Source organism: Lutjanus erythropterus, chromosome 6 (assembly GCF_056507025.1).
Source record: "Lutjanus erythropterus isolate fLutEry1 chromosome 6, fLutEry1.hap2, whole genome shotgun sequence".
Classification (NCBI taxonomy): domain Eukaryota; kingdom Metazoa; phylum Chordata; class Actinopteri; order Lutjaniformes; family Lutjanidae; genus Lutjanus; species Lutjanus erythropterus.
In genome coordinates, this window is record NC_139322.1 from 23,615,486 (window position 1) to 23,633,054 (window position 17,569).

General features: G+C 40.0%; 1 protein-coding gene across 1 annotated transcript in view; it reads left to right on the forward strand.

Annotated features, from left to right (window-relative positions):
• The first annotated feature begins 1,623 nt into the window (after positions 1-1,623).
• The window catches only part of LOC146325324 (adenylate cyclase type 6-like), a 55,884-nt gene continuing 39,938 nt past the window's right edge, over positions 1,624-17,569 (forward strand). The window contains exons 1-3 of the mRNA XM_084721262.1: positions 1,624-2,593; positions 5,977-6,176; positions 7,212-8,097. Of these exons, the coding sequence (XP_084577388.1) occupies positions 7,213-8,097 (885 nt within the window). The 5' untranslated portion in view covers positions 1,624-2,593; positions 5,977-6,176; position 7,212. The remainder of the gene's footprint in view (positions 2,594-5,976; positions 6,177-7,211; positions 8,098-17,569) is intronic.

The window sequence follows — 17,569 nt, forward strand, 5'->3', positions numbered from 1 at the left end:
GCAATGTACACATTCATTGTACTGTATTTATACTCTATATATATATTTAGACAAAGCTATGTAAAATAAAGTTGGCTTTACAAATATAAGCTCAATTATAACAGTACTTTTTAAATTATTCATGTAATATAAGTATTTTAAATAATATAAGATAGCATAAGATGAACTTTATTGATCCCACACTGGGAAAATTCACAAAAGTTTATAACTGCTACAAATGCAATCACTAATGCACTTCATTTTTTCAAGTGCATATTTTTGATTTAACTGCCTCTTTATTTTTTTTTCTCAATGCACTTTATCATTACTTTTAGTTACTTGTTGGTGTATGCATGTAGTGTGTTGTAGTTTTAGTTTCTCATGCTTCATGTTGTAGTACTTTAACTTTAGTTTTAAAAAGCTGTTCAAAGCATCTGTTCTGGTGACACTTGAATTCCCCTGCATGGGAGTACCATTAGTACTGCAGCAGCAGTAGCAGTAGTAGTAGAAGTAGTAGTAGTACGTAGTATAGTAAGTGTAGGCCTATAGTGTATGCATAGTATAACCATAATAAACATAATAATAAACTCCTAGAATAACAGCTTACTGTATGCTAATATTTAATGTTCCAGGCTGGGTGATCTTGGGTGTGTAGTTGTTTTAAAGGGTGAAAAGTCAACAGATTCTTCTGTGTCAACACCAGTGTTGCCTTACTGGTTTACAGATTGAAATTAATGATGTGATGGGTTGCTTAATGGCCACTTTACTTCACCATTAAACCATTAACACTGTTTTTATATATTGTTCTAGTTAAAAAGCCAAGTCTGCTAAACATAAACACTTCATAAAAACAATGTGGAGTTTCAGTATGACCTTTGCAGTGATTACAAGTACTCTCCGCTAGGTGGTGCTATAATGCTGTCTGAATGTGATGTTTGAAAACATTTTCATTTCTCATGTTGTTTTCTGTCGCTTAGAAATAGAAGACTAAATGTGTTTGTGTGTTTTTGTGATATAATTTGGGTGACACTGAAAGTGAGGAAGAAGTACAAGTAAAAACGGACAACATTGCAGCAAAATGTGTAAATCACACACACACACACACACACACACACACACACACACACACACACACACACAATGGGGTCAATAAATGGATAGTTCACCCAAATACAAATAATAAAAGTTTGTTTCACTGCAAATTCCATTCTTCCTGTTTCACACTGATATTTAGAGAGACTGAAGAGCATTTGTAACATCTGGACACTGACTCAAGGTTGGCCTCTGTTCAAAGCATAAACAAACAAAAGTCAATAACTGTTAGCAGATACATGTTATTAAATAAACAAATAATACTATAATATCATTGTCAAACAATGCATATTTTCAAAACATTATGCTTATTCAAAAAGTTAATTTGTGAAATCAAATGTGTGTTTTTTATGTTGCAACTGTCCCAAGGGTTGGGGTCACTTGCAACATCTGACTTCTTCCATTCAAAATGATAATGTGAATGGTAGGTTAATATCTAATCATCTTTAAATGCTATGGATAATTAGACGGATACAGGGGCGAATCAAGAGAAGCATTCATGGGGTGGCAAGGTGGTGGAACGGAAACTTTATGGGGTGACTATAACCTGATGTAATCACAAACAATCACATATATCAATATTTACTTGGAAAATGAACATATTTAAATAAATTTTAAAAAATGCACTATTGTGGCACATGAGTAAAGCCTTGAAAAGAATTATCTAAAGGTTGTAATGATCAATAAATTGTTTTATTTTCAAATCTTCAAACATTTTTCCAAATACATATCTTTTTCATCATACATAAGCTCATTTCTTAGCCTAAAATGTGGCAAAATATGCATTAGCCATATCTGGCTGCATTCAAACTTCAGAGTCTCAGTCTTACAAAGTTCTTCAATTTCTCCAACTATCATTCTGAACTAAAACTGTCCAAAACTAGGATGGTAAGACATCTTTTAGAAGTAGCAACTGCCACCCTTCTAGATCCGCCCCTGGATAAGTTTAAACTAAAGGTTTGGGTGATCCAGTCCGAATAGTCTCTGAATAACTGAGAGCGGTGCAAAAAGTGTTACAACCGTCCCCAGTCTCCCCTGCTCTCTCACACTTGTATTTCTTCAGACTTTTGCTATGTCATTAACGACATATCTCTGAGACTGGAGCAGTTGGTAGACTTTCTGTTGCAATTTGTGTATGATCAAGTCGTAAAATGCCTGTGTTACTCGAGCCACCTCTAGGGGGACTCCTGAGTTCACGAATGCAGCTTGTGTGAGCGTGTGTGTGTGTGAGTGTGTGTTTGTGTGTGTGAGAAAGAAAGAGAGAGAGAGAAAGAGAGAGAGAGACGGGGAGGTCGAGGCGGTGGGAATGTACTGTAGCTCCGGCTGGGAAGAGCGAAGGTTGCCCGGCCAATTCCGCAGCGTTTTCTCGCTCCCCTCTGAACCGAACACCCCCCCTCCTCCTCCACACGGACAGACCCGCGCCTCAAGCGTGTGACGGCGGCCGCGTGAAGCCTGAACGCGCCGCTAAACTGGAGCTTCCACTGCAGTGATACAGTTACTCCTGTAACGAGGATGTCCAATGGTAAGTACACTGCCTCTCTGTAGCTCTCTTAAAGCTTTTCCCGCGGCTGTGTTGGGCAACTGCTCTGCTGCACAATGTTAATTTGTTGCAGGCCGGGCTGAGCTGAAATGCAGTAAGAGGATACAGCAGTCGGAAAAAATGCCAACAGCTGACTTGTACTCCAGTGTTTTGCTCTGCTGTGATGATTGCGGCGGCGTTGAGGAGCCTGAACTGTCCTGCAGGACTGTACACACCAAACACTGGTTCCACTGCAGACAGTTCATTTGCACTTTTAATCTTTTTTTTTTTTTTTCAAATTAACAGGCAAATACAGTTTGACCTACAGTCTTCCCCCTTGGTCTAGTGACCTGTTTGGAGTCTAAACATAATGACGTTTATACAGAGGGAGACAGGCCCAGTGTGTAGCCCTTGTAGAGAGACACATATCACCGGATCATCGCACATCCCTGAGGTATCACTGGAGATCCACTGCCAAAGGCTGAAGTTGCCCGACTGAACGTTTCACTCCTGATAAGTTGCGGTGATGTGTGTCGAGCTGCACTTTCTCCTGCAGACTCCAGGCTGACTTCTGGCTATCCAGCAGCCGTGCAGCGTCTCCATGTGTAGTAGTGTAGGTTTAAGAGGCATTTGAGCATGGAGAGCTGCCGACTTCGCCTGTAGGCTACTTGGAGCGTTTTGTTATGTAATGCGCTTCGGCCGACTGCCCGCATCCAAACAGCCAAACAGCCTGGGCCTACACGTGTAATTGCAAAGCATGTTTTTATTTATTTATTCCCCCCCTCCCTAATCTCATGCCTGTGTTAGCAAAGGTGACAGGAGGTGCGGTGGTCACTTGCACGTGAAATGTAAGTGAAAGCATCACCAACATCTTAATTTGTAATTGCACATAATTCGTCAAATCGGACCATATGTGGCACAGCTTATATTTATATTCAGTGCCAGATGCATGCATGTGCACATATTACATAACAGCCGCATGCCCGACCCGTCCCAAGTGTATCAAAGGTGAGTCGAGGATTAAAAGGTTATTCCTGCTGGAAGTCTGTAAACCTGGCAGCAGAAGGTGAACTGGGCACATATTTGCATTATTATCCCACAGTGGGTCATGTGCTAAAATGATGCTCTGAATATGAAAATGTTGTGGTGGTTTGTAACAGCTGGAGTTTGTTATAAATAGATTATTAACAGAAAGAGTTTAATTATGGAGGAAACTGTTTTTCCAAGCACAAAAGCATTTCTATGATATATTTTCACTAATTGGGACAAGACCATAATATTAAATTTAATGTAATTGAATCCATAATATTAAATTTAATGCATAAGCCACAGTTACACCACAGGAACTTTCCCCAAGGATGAGGAACCTTTGCAGGAACTCTGCGTTTCCGCCACAGGAACAAAACAAACTAAATTAAGTACAGGGACATTATTTTACTCCCCACAAAGTCTCAGCTTGGGAGATAGTACTTCCCTAAAGTACCAGAGGTGGAGCTTGCAACTCTGAACATTTCTGATTAGTGAAGTACATGTAGCACTTATTTAAGCCACCATTTTTAGCTCTTTGCAGCCTCAACCCAGTTTGATTTTTGTTCATTGGGCTTCTTTGAGACACTACATGGAATTAGAGAAGAAAGCATTTGACAGATGGGTCAATAACAGCCAGTCAAGCCTTTTTGAGCATTTGTATGAGGACGAAATCATGTGGGATTTGCACACATGATACATGTGTTTCGTTCAGCCTCTGCTCCACAAAGGGAGGTAGTAACAGAGCCGCAACAGAGCTTGATAGACGTCTATGTGAAAGGGTAAGCTAGCACGGCGGCGTCAGGCGCTGTTGAGTTACACAGTGACTATGTATGTGACTATGTTCTTTAAACTACAAACTTCTTTATCAGCTGTTTAAAGCTGACAAAGGGAGGAAGATGAGCATACACTTTTTACAGCACTGACACATTGCTGCATTCATTAAGCAGACACACAGACAGACAGATCACTGCTTGGTTCAGTGTAAATACACAAAGCCAGCTTAAAGCCGAGCCCTTGTTGCAGAGGTATTGCAAAATCTTTGTGTAAAAAGGGCTAGTGTTACAATTCCCCACAATCTTGCAGGAACGTTTAAATCTCATATGCTAGCCAGCACCACCTATATTGGCGCAGTTTGTTCATGTTGATTTTTAAGCAATAACAGAGATAAAAATTGATGTAAGCTTAAACTCTCAGTCATCTAAACTTTAGACAGCAGAAGAAAAATACTGCACACAAAAAGCAACTTTCATATTTCAAAATCAGGTTTTTGTTTAGAACTTCTGCTGAGGTGGAATAATCCTGCTCCTGATCCACAGGCAGAGAGAGAATCCTGCTGAGCATGTGCAGAGTGAGTGTCATCACTCTAGATTGTTTCTGATTGGAGGCACAATTGCTCCATGTTAGAACTGCCCCAACTCCCCCTATCTTAGACTCATGAACCACTATGTGTGTCTGAAACCACTCTCTTTCGATTAGGTCTGTGTGTGTGCGTGTGTGTGTGTGTGCGTGTGTGGTGGTTGAGCAACTCGACTACAAACTTGGTGTTGATTGTAAACAAGGCCATGTGTGCAGTTCATGTGCTGCTCTTCCCACAGTTTGTTTCAGCTCTCAGTCCGCCTGGCAGAGATTTGCTTATTAAGTTTAGAGGTTAGCAGTGTCCTTGACATGTGCTGCCAGAAGCCAGCCATAGTGAGTCATCAAAGCTAATGGGGGAAGCATGGACAATTTAATCTGGACTGGAGAGCTCTTGATCTCTGATGGTGCCCACTCAGTAGGCCTTTGTTGTCAAATAGAGCACACCCATCCCTGCCCACTCAAGATGTTAGGGGCAGATTGCAGTGATAGAGTGTAGCAGAGTGCTTTTCACCAAGAACAGTTGTTAGTATCCACTCCTCTGAAAGCCCCTACGATAAATGTTCAAAATTCCAGCAATGAGTGAGAGAGTTTGTTGAAATCCGACTGTGTTTAACTTTCGGGTTTGATGACAAAATTGACCAGTGGCACCTGCTGCTGCATGAGGCAATAATTGGAGGAGATTTTGCTGTCACAATCCAGTGTTTTGCAAACAAAACAGCAACTCATTTCCATGGAAATGCTGTCCCAGGCTGGTGGGGGAAGGTGATGAGGGAGAGTGGAAGAGACAAGCCATTTACTAGATATTATTTCCTGTCTCTGCTATTGATTGTCCAGCTTTCTTCCAGAGAATCACACATAAAGATATCAACATGCAAACCCACAAATTAACACATTAACCCATCAACAGATGCGATGAATGTTTATGTATCATTAATGATCTTGATTTCCTCAGGCAATGTTAGCTCTACAACATCATGTGTATTGTTTGTGTGTTTTCACAGGACAACAGGTGGTTTATAGAGGCACAAGGCGGTGTATAGGGCTGACACACTGACTGTTTCTACAAAGGAGGACGCCTCAAACACACACACACACCTCTGATGCCTCCAGCTAGTCTGAGCTCATGGTGTGTGCTTGCTGGGACAAACTAGTGGCCTGGCCAAAGAGTGCAGTGTTGCTACACACAATAAAGCCCACACAGGTTAGAGGATCCTCACTTCCCTCTGCCAGTATCTCTTAAACTGACATTTTGCATGCTGAGATTAAATGCACTAACTCCTACATTCTTTTACAAGTTTTTCCATTTGCATGTTCTGTTCAGGGTTCGTACAGGTGCCGGAAATCCTTGAAAACACTTGGTACAGTTTGCAAGGATTAAAAAGTGCTTGTGTTTTGTATAAAGTCCTTGAAATTGGCATTGTCTTACTTTCATAATAAATCGCTACAGTGGTTTTCCTTAAATTTGTCGCCCTTCTGTAGAATGTGAAATCATGATTTTGGTTGTTTATTGCTCATTATACCATGGTCTGAGTGAATACTCTATTCTGATTGGCTGCAAGGTGTCTGTTATCAGCAATTAATGGATAACATGGAGGTCAGAACTGTCAGACTCTGAATCTTGCTAGCATGATGTTAGCTTTCTGGCTCTTATCTGAGCCAAAGGCTTCTATGAGCAGAGCAGACTAGAAATATCTTCCACTGCCAAGTTGTATCTAAGCTTTGTCCTATTTACTTGAGTAGTGAACAACTTTTACATTGCATAAGAACCTTAGGGGATGGTAATGATTGTTCCAGGCATTAGTGAAACCCTCAGGCATTACCAGGGAAACAAAGTTATGGTGTGTTAAAAAAAAAACTTATTTTGATTGCAAAATGGATGAAAATATAAATTAATGGTCTTTTTTTCTTTGGCCAGTGACCATGGTATAAGGTCTCTCTGTGAGGTCTCCATAGTCAGGAGTTAATGGACTCAGCTGTGTGTCGGACAGTTCTGGTCTCCATGTCGTCGATTAATTCTTGATAATGGACACCTCGTTGAGCATTACATAACATCTGATGTATGGGATAAAGGAGTGAAATAATAATTTTGAGCACACGTTCATAAATATATAATTTAACACAACTGCAAGGTGCTGGAAAAGCTTGAAAATACACCTTTAAAATTCTTGAAGAGTGACTGAATTTGACGTAAATAAAAGGTGTAAGAACTTTGTTTATGTCCTTGTGTTTTGTGTAGGATGTCGTGGGCCAGAGACCTCTTTGTAGGCAGAGTGGATGAGCGAAAGACAGCATGGGGAGAGCGCAATGGGAAAAAGAGGAAGGACAGCTCGTCACTCTGCAACCCACACTACATGAGCTGCCTGAGGGACCCTGAAGACCTGGAGCTCTCTAATGCGGCCCCCCAGCATTACCATGGAGGAGCGGGCGCCAGTGGGGGCAACTTTGGCCTGCGCTGTGGCTGGCAGGAGGACCACTACGGAAAGAGGATGGGTGGTGGCGGGGACTTGGGTTTGAAAGCTGTGGATCTTGGCTTTGAAGATGGCGAGCTGAAGGGCCGGAAGGATGAAGAGGTAGCAGAGGGCAGCTGTAAGACGATGACAGCAGCAGACTGCTGGAGGCGGGTCGTGTGGGTTTTCCAATCCAAGAAGTTCCAGTCCGCCAAGCTGGAGCGTCTGTACCAGCGCTACTTCTTCAGGCTCAACCAGAGCTCTCTGACGATGCTGATGGGGGTGCTTGTGTTGGTGTGTGGAGTCATGCTGGCCTTTCACTGCATCCACACAACCCCCAACGTGGCCTATGTCTCCGTACTCTCTGTGGCGATGGCTCTCTTCCTGGCCATGATGGTGGTGTGCAACCGTAATGGCTTCCACCAAGACTATATGTGGATTGTGAGCTACCTGGTGATCGGGGTGCTGGTTGTAGTGCAGGTTTTCGGGGTGCTCATGATGTACCCTTCCAGTGCCTCGGACGGCATCTGGTGGACGGTCTTCTTCATCTACATTATCTACACGTTGTTGCCGGTCAGAATGAGAGCTGCTGTGGTGAGTGGAGCGGTGCTGTCTACCATACATGTAGTGACGGCCTGGCAGCTCAACCAGGAGTACAGGTTCATTTTCGAACAGGTAAGTGAGAGCAAGAATAATACATAACAATGAACCAGCTCTGGAAAATGAAAATTACTATTTGAGAAACCTTCTCAAGTAAAAGGAAAACAGTACCTGGTTAATATATTACTCAAAGTAAAAGTTACTCTTTCTGATATTTTCTAAGGTATAGAGCAAGTATGACAGTAACGTTGAAGTTGGTATTATGTCATATTAGGATAACAGTTTTCTAAAGCACACCAATTTAAAAGTCCAAAAGACCACTAGCTATAAGACAAATTACAGTATTGTCAATCATATCAAAGATTGAAATGAAAATATTTCTCCATTAAAATGTCTACAAAAAAAGACATGTCATATATTTTGTCGAGTTGTGTGCTTACCTTATCCCAGACAATATTCAAATGCAGAGAATTCATAATTTATTCAAGATAATGGTGGTTTCCTGTAGGACATTGCCAGCTAGTTTGTATAACTTCTGGGAAAACACAGGATACATAAGAAAGGAAGTTGGCACACGTGACTAAATGTAACATGAATATAATTTTAATATGACCTCATCTGATTTGCGCCTGGGTCATGTTAGATAGATTTTCATCAGTTATAGTGGTTGTTTAAAAGTGAAAAAAAAAAAAATCCCTCTTCACAACATCATCAGATTACATCTTTTGTTATTGTTTTAATGTGATAACGCAGCAGAATTTACATACTGTGTGTTTAATGTCGCACCTGAAAAAATAACATCGCTAATTGTGTCATTTTCACCTACAATATGTGCAACTTACTGTAATGAGCTTATGAAGGAGGGTTTTTAAAAGCAAAGATCTATGTGTTTTTCAGGAGGCACAGCAATCACTTCATCATGCATATGTTGTCTTTTTAGATTTTGGTATAAAATGTGTGTCCAGATGCGGCTTGGGATTGTCACTGCAAGGTGCCTTTTGTTCAGGGTTTTGGTCTGTCATCGTCACATCATGATCAAAAGACAGGTGGTGCTTATTTTCCTTCCATGCAGCAGCTGGAAGAATTTGTAAAGGTGTCTCTCCCCCTACATTCAGTCCCCGCATTCAGTAGACTAGTTGTAAGTAGAAGTTAAAAGCAGATGACTGGCTCAAATATATACCTGAGTAAATAGTAAAAGTATGGTTTAAAAAGAAATGTGTGTGTGTGTGTGTGTGTGTGTGTGTGTGTGTGTGTGTGTGTGTGTGTGTGTGTGTGTGTGTGTGTATACATCTATCTATCTATCTATCTATCTATACATATATGTCTCAGGGATGCACCGCTATCACTTTTTTTCAGACCAAGTACAAATGCACGTACTTACATTTGGGTACTTGCCGATACAGAGTACTGATACGAGTACTTAATAATGCCATTAAATTTCTCACAATAACTTTTAAAACATGTTTTATTTTCATTAGATGTTCACTTTCTAAATCTAACAAATCATTGTTGCTGTTTCCTGCTACAAGTGTAACCATGGTTACTGTACACATTACATTTTTAGGTTATTTGTAGTAAATTACTTCACTGATTTTGTGCTCCTTATTAAGCTGTGCGTTTTACCATGTATGTGATATATTTCAGTATAACGATTTCAGAATTAAGTTTACTATTATAAATAGTGTTATATATGATAATTATTTCATTATCATTTACAGCATTTTAACGAGTATTTTAATTTAACATTTACATGTGTAATATTTAAGTTTCTTCTTCTTGTCCCTCTTGTCTGAGAGCTAATTGGTTCCTACCTGTCATTGTTTAGGGGGGACAGGTATGAGTGTGGGGCCATGTGTGCAACAGTTTTATTGACCCCGCTGTGAACCCCAAAGAGTGAAATTGTGTGTCCTGAGCTGTCAGGCCGTTTTGGTGAAGATTAAGTTCACAAAGAGAAGTTGTAGCAGCTTATTACGAAGAAAAGAAGGTTACAGACTGGTGGCAGCGGTGTTTTTTCTTCGTCTTTGGATTAATTTGCTGAGGCATCAAGTAGTTTACACTCGCCAGGACTGATTGAACAGCTGCACTCTGTGCATTTATTTCAGTTTTACATTGACTTACATGGGATTTTATGGACAATTTCCAAAGTTGCTGCGGTCATTAGTGGATGATGTTGAGGACAGCGAGTCTCTCGCTCATGATGACGGCGTGTCCAAAAAAAGAGGGTAAGAATCAGCAAACTCCTTGAACTTTGGATCATGGCGGATCTTTAGATGTTTACTTGTATCGAGCGGCTACTTTTCGTAACGTGGTATCAGGTGTGGGGTATCGGAGTAGTTTTATCAGTACGAGTATGTGAGGACAGTATCGGACCCCCCCCCCCCCCCCCCCCCAACACACACACACACACACACACACACACACACACACACACACACGGTTTTTTTTTTCCTCATATGCATGATGAATGCATGATTACCCACCCCTGTGGAAACTATGTACATTTACTTATATATACTACTATAGAACTGTTGGTGGAACAAAACAAATGATGAGCATTTTTTCCCCCAAGTTTTTGCATTTTACAGATAAACTGTCTAATCTATGTACCAAGAAAATAAACTGCACATTAATTGATGATGAAAATAATTGTGAGTTGCAGGCCTAATAGTGATATTGTAAATATCTGTAAATTCAGTTGAAAAGTTGAGTTTACAGATAAAATAATATGTCAAGTTGACTGTTTTGTACACTAAACATACTTCATCACATTGACATTCCTATACTGCCACACAGCATTCCTGTTCATTGATTTGAAACACTGGCCACAGTAGTCTCATACTACCAGAGATATAAAGAGAAGGATTTAGCAAAATCTGAAAGGGAAGACAAATAATTAAGACAAACATACCTTTTAGTCACACTTTTAACACTTTTTTCAAAGATTCGTTCACATGTTTTAAAGTCTAGTTTAAAGTAAAATACTCACATGCACACATGTACAGTAAAAGACACTGTAATTGTTCCTCCTGTCCATACTCATCACATCCTGAAGCAATTTCAATGTAAGTGGTGGGAACCAAACTCAGCAGTGTGGACTGTAAAGTTCAGACAAAGTTACGGTAAGAGGCTTCAGCAGTCTGAGTCATACAAATCAAGTGGGAGTCTTCCAAAGTTATGGTCTTTATAGTGTGAAATTCCCATCACATTAGAAGTGGATATTCACAGCAGCCAGTAACACTTTTACTGTACATTTGAGTATGTGAGTGTTGTTTTATTACATGAAAAATGTGCATCTATCCTTTACTAGTGGTGACACTCACATTCACACTTTGAAACTGACAGCCTGGTAATTAAAAGTTCTCCTTTTGTAAAATCTAATTCTTCACTTGTCTTTTGGGAGTGTAGTTGCTGCTCAATACAAAACCGTCTCTGAGAGTCAAAGTGAACATTTATATTCATGAGAAAACAAGACACATTTCTCAGACTTGTACTCGTCAGGGCCCACTATTATCACCAGTCAATTGAGCACAATGTTGTTACTGTATTCACCAGTGGAAACGCCCTACTTTCTCTTCCCATCAATATAGGACAAACATTGTAGCGACTCCTCCACCACTTTTCCATGTCAAAGGTGCCGTACTAAAAGTAGATGGTGCTGTAGATCTCGGCAGCGTTTCAAATGAGATTTTTAATGAGCCTATGTTTTGTGCTGTAGGGCAGCTATTGGCAACTCTGTTGGGGTTTGTGGAAGGTCATCTGGGTTGAATGAGCCCGTTTAGCTGCATTGTGGAGGAATATCATGATAATGTAGCATGGTGCCATTCAGGCCGCAATTCCCTAAAACAAGGAGCCTATTGTAGTAAAATGAGACAGGGTGGGGTGGAATACTCAGATTGTGCAATGAATTCGATGGAAAACAGGATGATTACTTCCTCGTATTGGAAGAGAATTAGACTTTTATGATGTCTTCAGCTCCCAACACATTGGAAATATTTTTTCATTACGTTTGTTAATTTTTTTTGTATGTGCAGTCAGATCCTCGCTGATTTTGTTCAATGTGTTTGTGTTAATAAGATGTACACTCTCTCAGATTATACTTACAGGCATAATATGCAACATTTTCCCCAAAAAACAATGTACAGAGTCAGATAAACATAATCCCTTTCAATCATCACTTATGACCCATTGTAAGTGTGAGATGGTGTCTGTTTTTGCAGATACCCTGTCCTCTGCCTGTTTTTTACTGTTCTGCTGTACTCGGGATGCTTTGCCAACCCAAAACGTTGCTATTTCATGTCCTGGGAGTGAGACTCAACAATCAGCTGTCTTTCTGGAGCATTTATGAACAGCTCAGATAAATCCTACTTATTGTACCTTAAAGGATTCAAAAGCTATTTATGAATAGAATAGAAGTAATTAATTACCTTTTTTAGGGCAGAGCTGCAAAACTGCGGCTACAACTAAAAAAAAATGAACATCACAGGTTCTCTATTTCTTGTCTTGTTTGTTAAATTTTCAGTGATATCAAACAGAGAAAACTCGTAAATCCAGAACCAGTGGATTTTTAAAGCAATAATCCCGAAAAGGACGTGGCTTAAAGTGATTTTTTTTGCACAGCTAACAGAATTAATAGGCACCATGTGAAACAACAGACACAAGGACGGGCTAATCAGTAGATCACTGATGTAAAGCTCTGCATGGAGGGCAACTAAACCCATAGGGCTAACCTTTCCTGTTTTTCACAGTGGCATAAAACTAAAGCGGAGTCTGGTTTAGCTCCATTTTGGTGATTATTTTAAAAACGATTGCCAGGATATAATAACAAGAACAGGTCTGACAACAGGGAATGGACCACATAGTCTGTTTAATGGTCACAGCTTCGTTTCTTGACTTTTCCAGCTCTTAAGTTTCATCTTCTGTCATTAATTTCTTTTTTAAATCTTTCTGCTCTACCTCATCCATTTCTTTCAGCCAGACATCCACACTTAGCCCACCAAATAAATTAGAATTCACAACAAAATGTGACAAGTTAGTTTTGCGCAATGGTACTGACTTAATATTGTAGTTTAGAGTGGTTTTGTCCACTTTCTTTACGTGTTACGAGCATAAATTCACATTTGCAGCTGACCTTCTGTCAACATCACTCATTTTAAATGTTAGTATACAAATGTCCACATAGCCGATCTCACAGCACAGCTGTTAACTGCTGTTCAACATATTATGAGCCGTGATAAAATTTCATGCTTGTTCAGTTGTCTGACAACAGAAGACAGATGTTAAAAAAATTATAACCCCAACTCACAGAGATGCCAATTTGCACAAGACTAATATAATCACAGGACTTCTGTGTTTGCTGAAATATGGTTGGGGCTTTTACTTTACAAACTACGGGCAGATCACCGATGACCTCTAAAGGTTCCCAGGTAATACTGGTGCTTATGATTATGAGAAGGTCTGATTAGAGGTTATCTGCACATTTAATTTTATTTTATGTATATATTCCACCCTTGTCCCACCCTTGAATTGGTGCCATAGGTCAGCCTGTCATAAAGAGCTGTGTATGATTTCAGTTATACAGTTTCATCCCATTATGGCCTACATGCTGTTTCAGAGGGCTTTTCACCCACAAGAATGGAAGAATCATGTTACAAACATAAATACTTATTTTTATTTCTGTATATGAAGTGTTCGTGTTTGAAGACAGTGACACAGAATAGTTCCATAAACACACATTGGTTGAACTCTAGAGACACTTCATTGGTTTTCTTTCCCAACTATCACTATTAAGCAACCTGATAAATGTGGAGCCATTGTGAATAAGGCAATATTGACATAACTCTACTGGTCTAGTGAGCTTGTGTGTTAAGTGCCCATACCCCAGACTAGACAGGGTGACTACTGGCACATTGGTCTGTTGCCTCTATGTACTCCAACCCTGGTTGGTTGCTTCGGTCCTCTGATGATGGACTACTGCCCTGCCTGAGGGCTTGGACCCCCAGTGCAGTGCGTTCCACTTCTCTGAGCAATCAATGATGGGACATGGGCCTCACACTGTTTGACTAGAGGGTTGCTCTCTTTCTCTGTCCCTCTCCTGGACCCATAGGCTTTTAATAGAGATGGAGGGGAGGACATGAGGTTTGCTTGGGGTCATTTAATGCTGTCATCAATAGAGCCTGACTCATACTGTAGTTTTGTGGCTGATATTCTTTATACAGGCTAAAATATACAGGAAAAATATTTTATTATTATTTTGAAATTCCCATTGCATGTCTGTGCCACAAATGTCTGGAAGAATTCAGTCATAAAATTGTGACTGAATGTGCTGAATGGACATATGATATCGATCACAGGTCCCTGAATTGAATCGAATCGAAATAGTTTTGCAGCAGACTTTGTGAAATCAGCCATTATCATATTGTTGTGAAGAGGTCAGTCAACTAATTGAATTATGTTTATAAAGAAACTCGATGAGCGTATTAGCGTGTTTTTGAACATGTTCTCAAGTACAGCCGAATTAATATCAAGTTTATTTGAACAGAAAAGTTTTTCAAGTTGTTTTGAATTTTACAAAATTACGTGTCTTTTCAAATTTAGTCAGCTTAAAAATTGAAGAAAGCCCAAAGACTTAACTTTTTAAAGTTAAAACAAGTCATTTATTTTTCACCAGTTTTTTTAACATAATATAATAAAAAACTTACTGCAATAGATTTTTGAGTTTGAGCCCCAGTTTTTGAAAAAAAAAAAACTGCTGAGAGGTAGTTTACTTTTATTCTTTAGATAAAGTTCAATCTTTGAGTTTTAATAGATAGATTTTTGAGGGGTTGTCTCAACAAAAGATTAGTGGTTGCCAAAACTTTTTCAAAACTTAAGAGTTTAAGTTGGGCTCCAAACTCAAAAATCTGTTAAAGTAAGTTGACTTGAAATTATTAGTTTTCTAAACTTTTTTGTTTTTACAGTGTATATATGTATTAAACTTGAATTAAGAAAAATGAACAAATATACATAAAATGATGCCAATGAAGTTAAAAATTAAAAACCATCTGCATTATGTTCTATTAATAAAAAGTTTTCACATTGGCATATACATAGACCATTATATAATATCAGCCGGATAAATCAGTTGTCATTTATATCTGTCGAGCTGTAATACTCACTTCGAACTATCACACTCAAGTACACATAAATCTTTTGAAATGAGGAGGGATTTGAGTGAGCTTTCTTTGTTTTGAGGCTCCAGTGAAGAGCAGCAGTGTGTCATTCAGTCAGCTCTCGGCCTCAACAGGTATCTGTCAGTCAGGCTTCAGTTGTGTGAATACAGAGGGACTCCATTCAGTCTGTCCCACCCTCCGTATCACACGTGCACAAGCTCACACAAACTCTGTGTCTCCTGCTGTCACATGGCCTGACTCCCTGATCTGGGAAAGCTGGTTTCTTCTTCTGGGACCTCATCATCCTCCGGCCCCGCTCTGTGTCCCAGCCTTGTTTTTCCCTTATTTGTATTTTCCCTGCGGAGACGTCCATGCAGGATCAGAGCTGAGAAGATGTGAGACTGATGATGGCGAGGACAAAAGGGGTCTTTGTGAGAGACCTCAGGAGGGGGGCTGGTTTATGGAAGTTACAGTAGTGACAAGGGGGACAACCATGGATGGAGAGTGTGAAATAATGCTGGGCTGACGCACCCAGCTGTAAAAGAGATGCCAGTCTCTGCTCTTTTTTTTTTTTTCTCCCTCCACTTTTCTCTCCGTCTTTTTCTCTGAGTCATAATTCCATTCTCACAAAATCCCTCTCAGATGGAGTGGCCTTTTATTTCACAACAGGCTGAGATTGAGCTCACGCTACTCATGGGGATTGTTTCCATAGATCTCCATGTTTCAGTGCTCGGCTCTGAAGGGCCTCCTCAGACAGCTACAGACAGATGAAGGTATAACCGCTCTCAGGGAGAAGCAAGTTACACAGCTGCTGTTTGTTTGAAGTGCCTACACTATCCAACAGGAACAGGGTGCAGAGGGACTTTGTTCATTCTTACAGGTGGCGTCTGGATAGAATGAAAGATTTTGACTCAGACGGGAGCGACAAGGGCTGTACTCGAGTCCTGACATTTATGTCCTCAGTGATAGCTACCACCCTGAATACACACACCTAGTGGAAAGACATCAAACTTGAATGGTTAGCTTATAACATCATGCAAGAGTATTCCATTTCGATGATTATATTTTTCTCAGATTCAACGGGCACTGGATTTCTTTTCTTTTCCTTTTTCCTTTTTTTTGGACTCAGACTCAGAGTTGCTCAAACTTGGACTTTTGTGGTCTTGACTACCGCCCCAAGAGTAACATATTAGACCCATAAAGATGGCTCACATTTTTGTTTGGCTTTATTTCATTTCAAGATCAACATGAACATTTTTTTTACTATTTGCGGGTCTGTAATGTAGCAGCTGTTCTTCAAATGTGCATTTCCTACAAAATTTTCTTTTCGAAATTGGTTTCTTAATTAAATCAATATTAGTATAAGACGGGAATCCTCAACCAGCCTTTCCTGGGGGCCACTTTTGCCAATTGACAGGGGACCAAGGGACATTTAATTAAGTAAAATTGATATTATTTATCAGATAGTATCAGGAATACATTTTCTTGTGGTGCTACGAAGCGGGAACACTGTACTAAAGCTAGCATGTTTTGACTTGTGATAGTGCAAACAGCAGTTCTTGCAAGTTAAACAGCGTTTTAGGATTGGTATGAGGTGGCAAAATTGAAGGCAAATTCATCTGTCCGTTTTTTATTGAGTTGCCTGCTTTTATTTTCAACCTTTCCATGTTTGATGACCTCACTCACCACTGCGGAAGGTTACGTGGGAGCAGGGAGGTGGACTCCCCATCCTGGGAAAAACAGTGTGAATCAATTTAATTTTATTGTGAAATAAAAATTGTCGCAGAGCCACCCAGCACCCAATTGGGGGCCAGATTTGGCCTTGACCTGTGGGCCAGAAGTTAAGTATCCTTGATGTAAGACTTGGAAGTGCTGTATTAATTATTGCTTTTACATAATGCACCATCTTTACCAAAATGTTTTTACAGTAGAAGTCGCTTCATGCTGGGCATAATCATGTATCCTTGTTGATTTGATCACAAATAAACAGCTCTAAGTACAAGTTAAACCTGGCATTAGAATGCGTCTCCACATTTGTCTCGAGTGACCACTTGTGATCGGATCTCGCTTCCCCGCTCTGTATGCAAATAAACTCATAGCTTTATCATTTGCATTTGCAAAGATAAAATGCAATGTTTTTGACCAGCTGCCCAAATGTAGTAGCCAACATGCTGGGAAAAAGGGTGTTTTTTTTACACAATGAAAGACATAACTTAATGTATAACAGCAGGATTTACAAGAAGCCCCAGATTATTTATTACAAAACAGCTGCTAAATGTTGGCAAGTAGATGCCCTTTAGACAGGAGTAGCCACCAACAATGCCACAGTGGACAGTGGTTTTCACAAGGAAAGAAACAACTTCATGCGTTCCATTTAATCAAAATTGTCAAATTTAGAA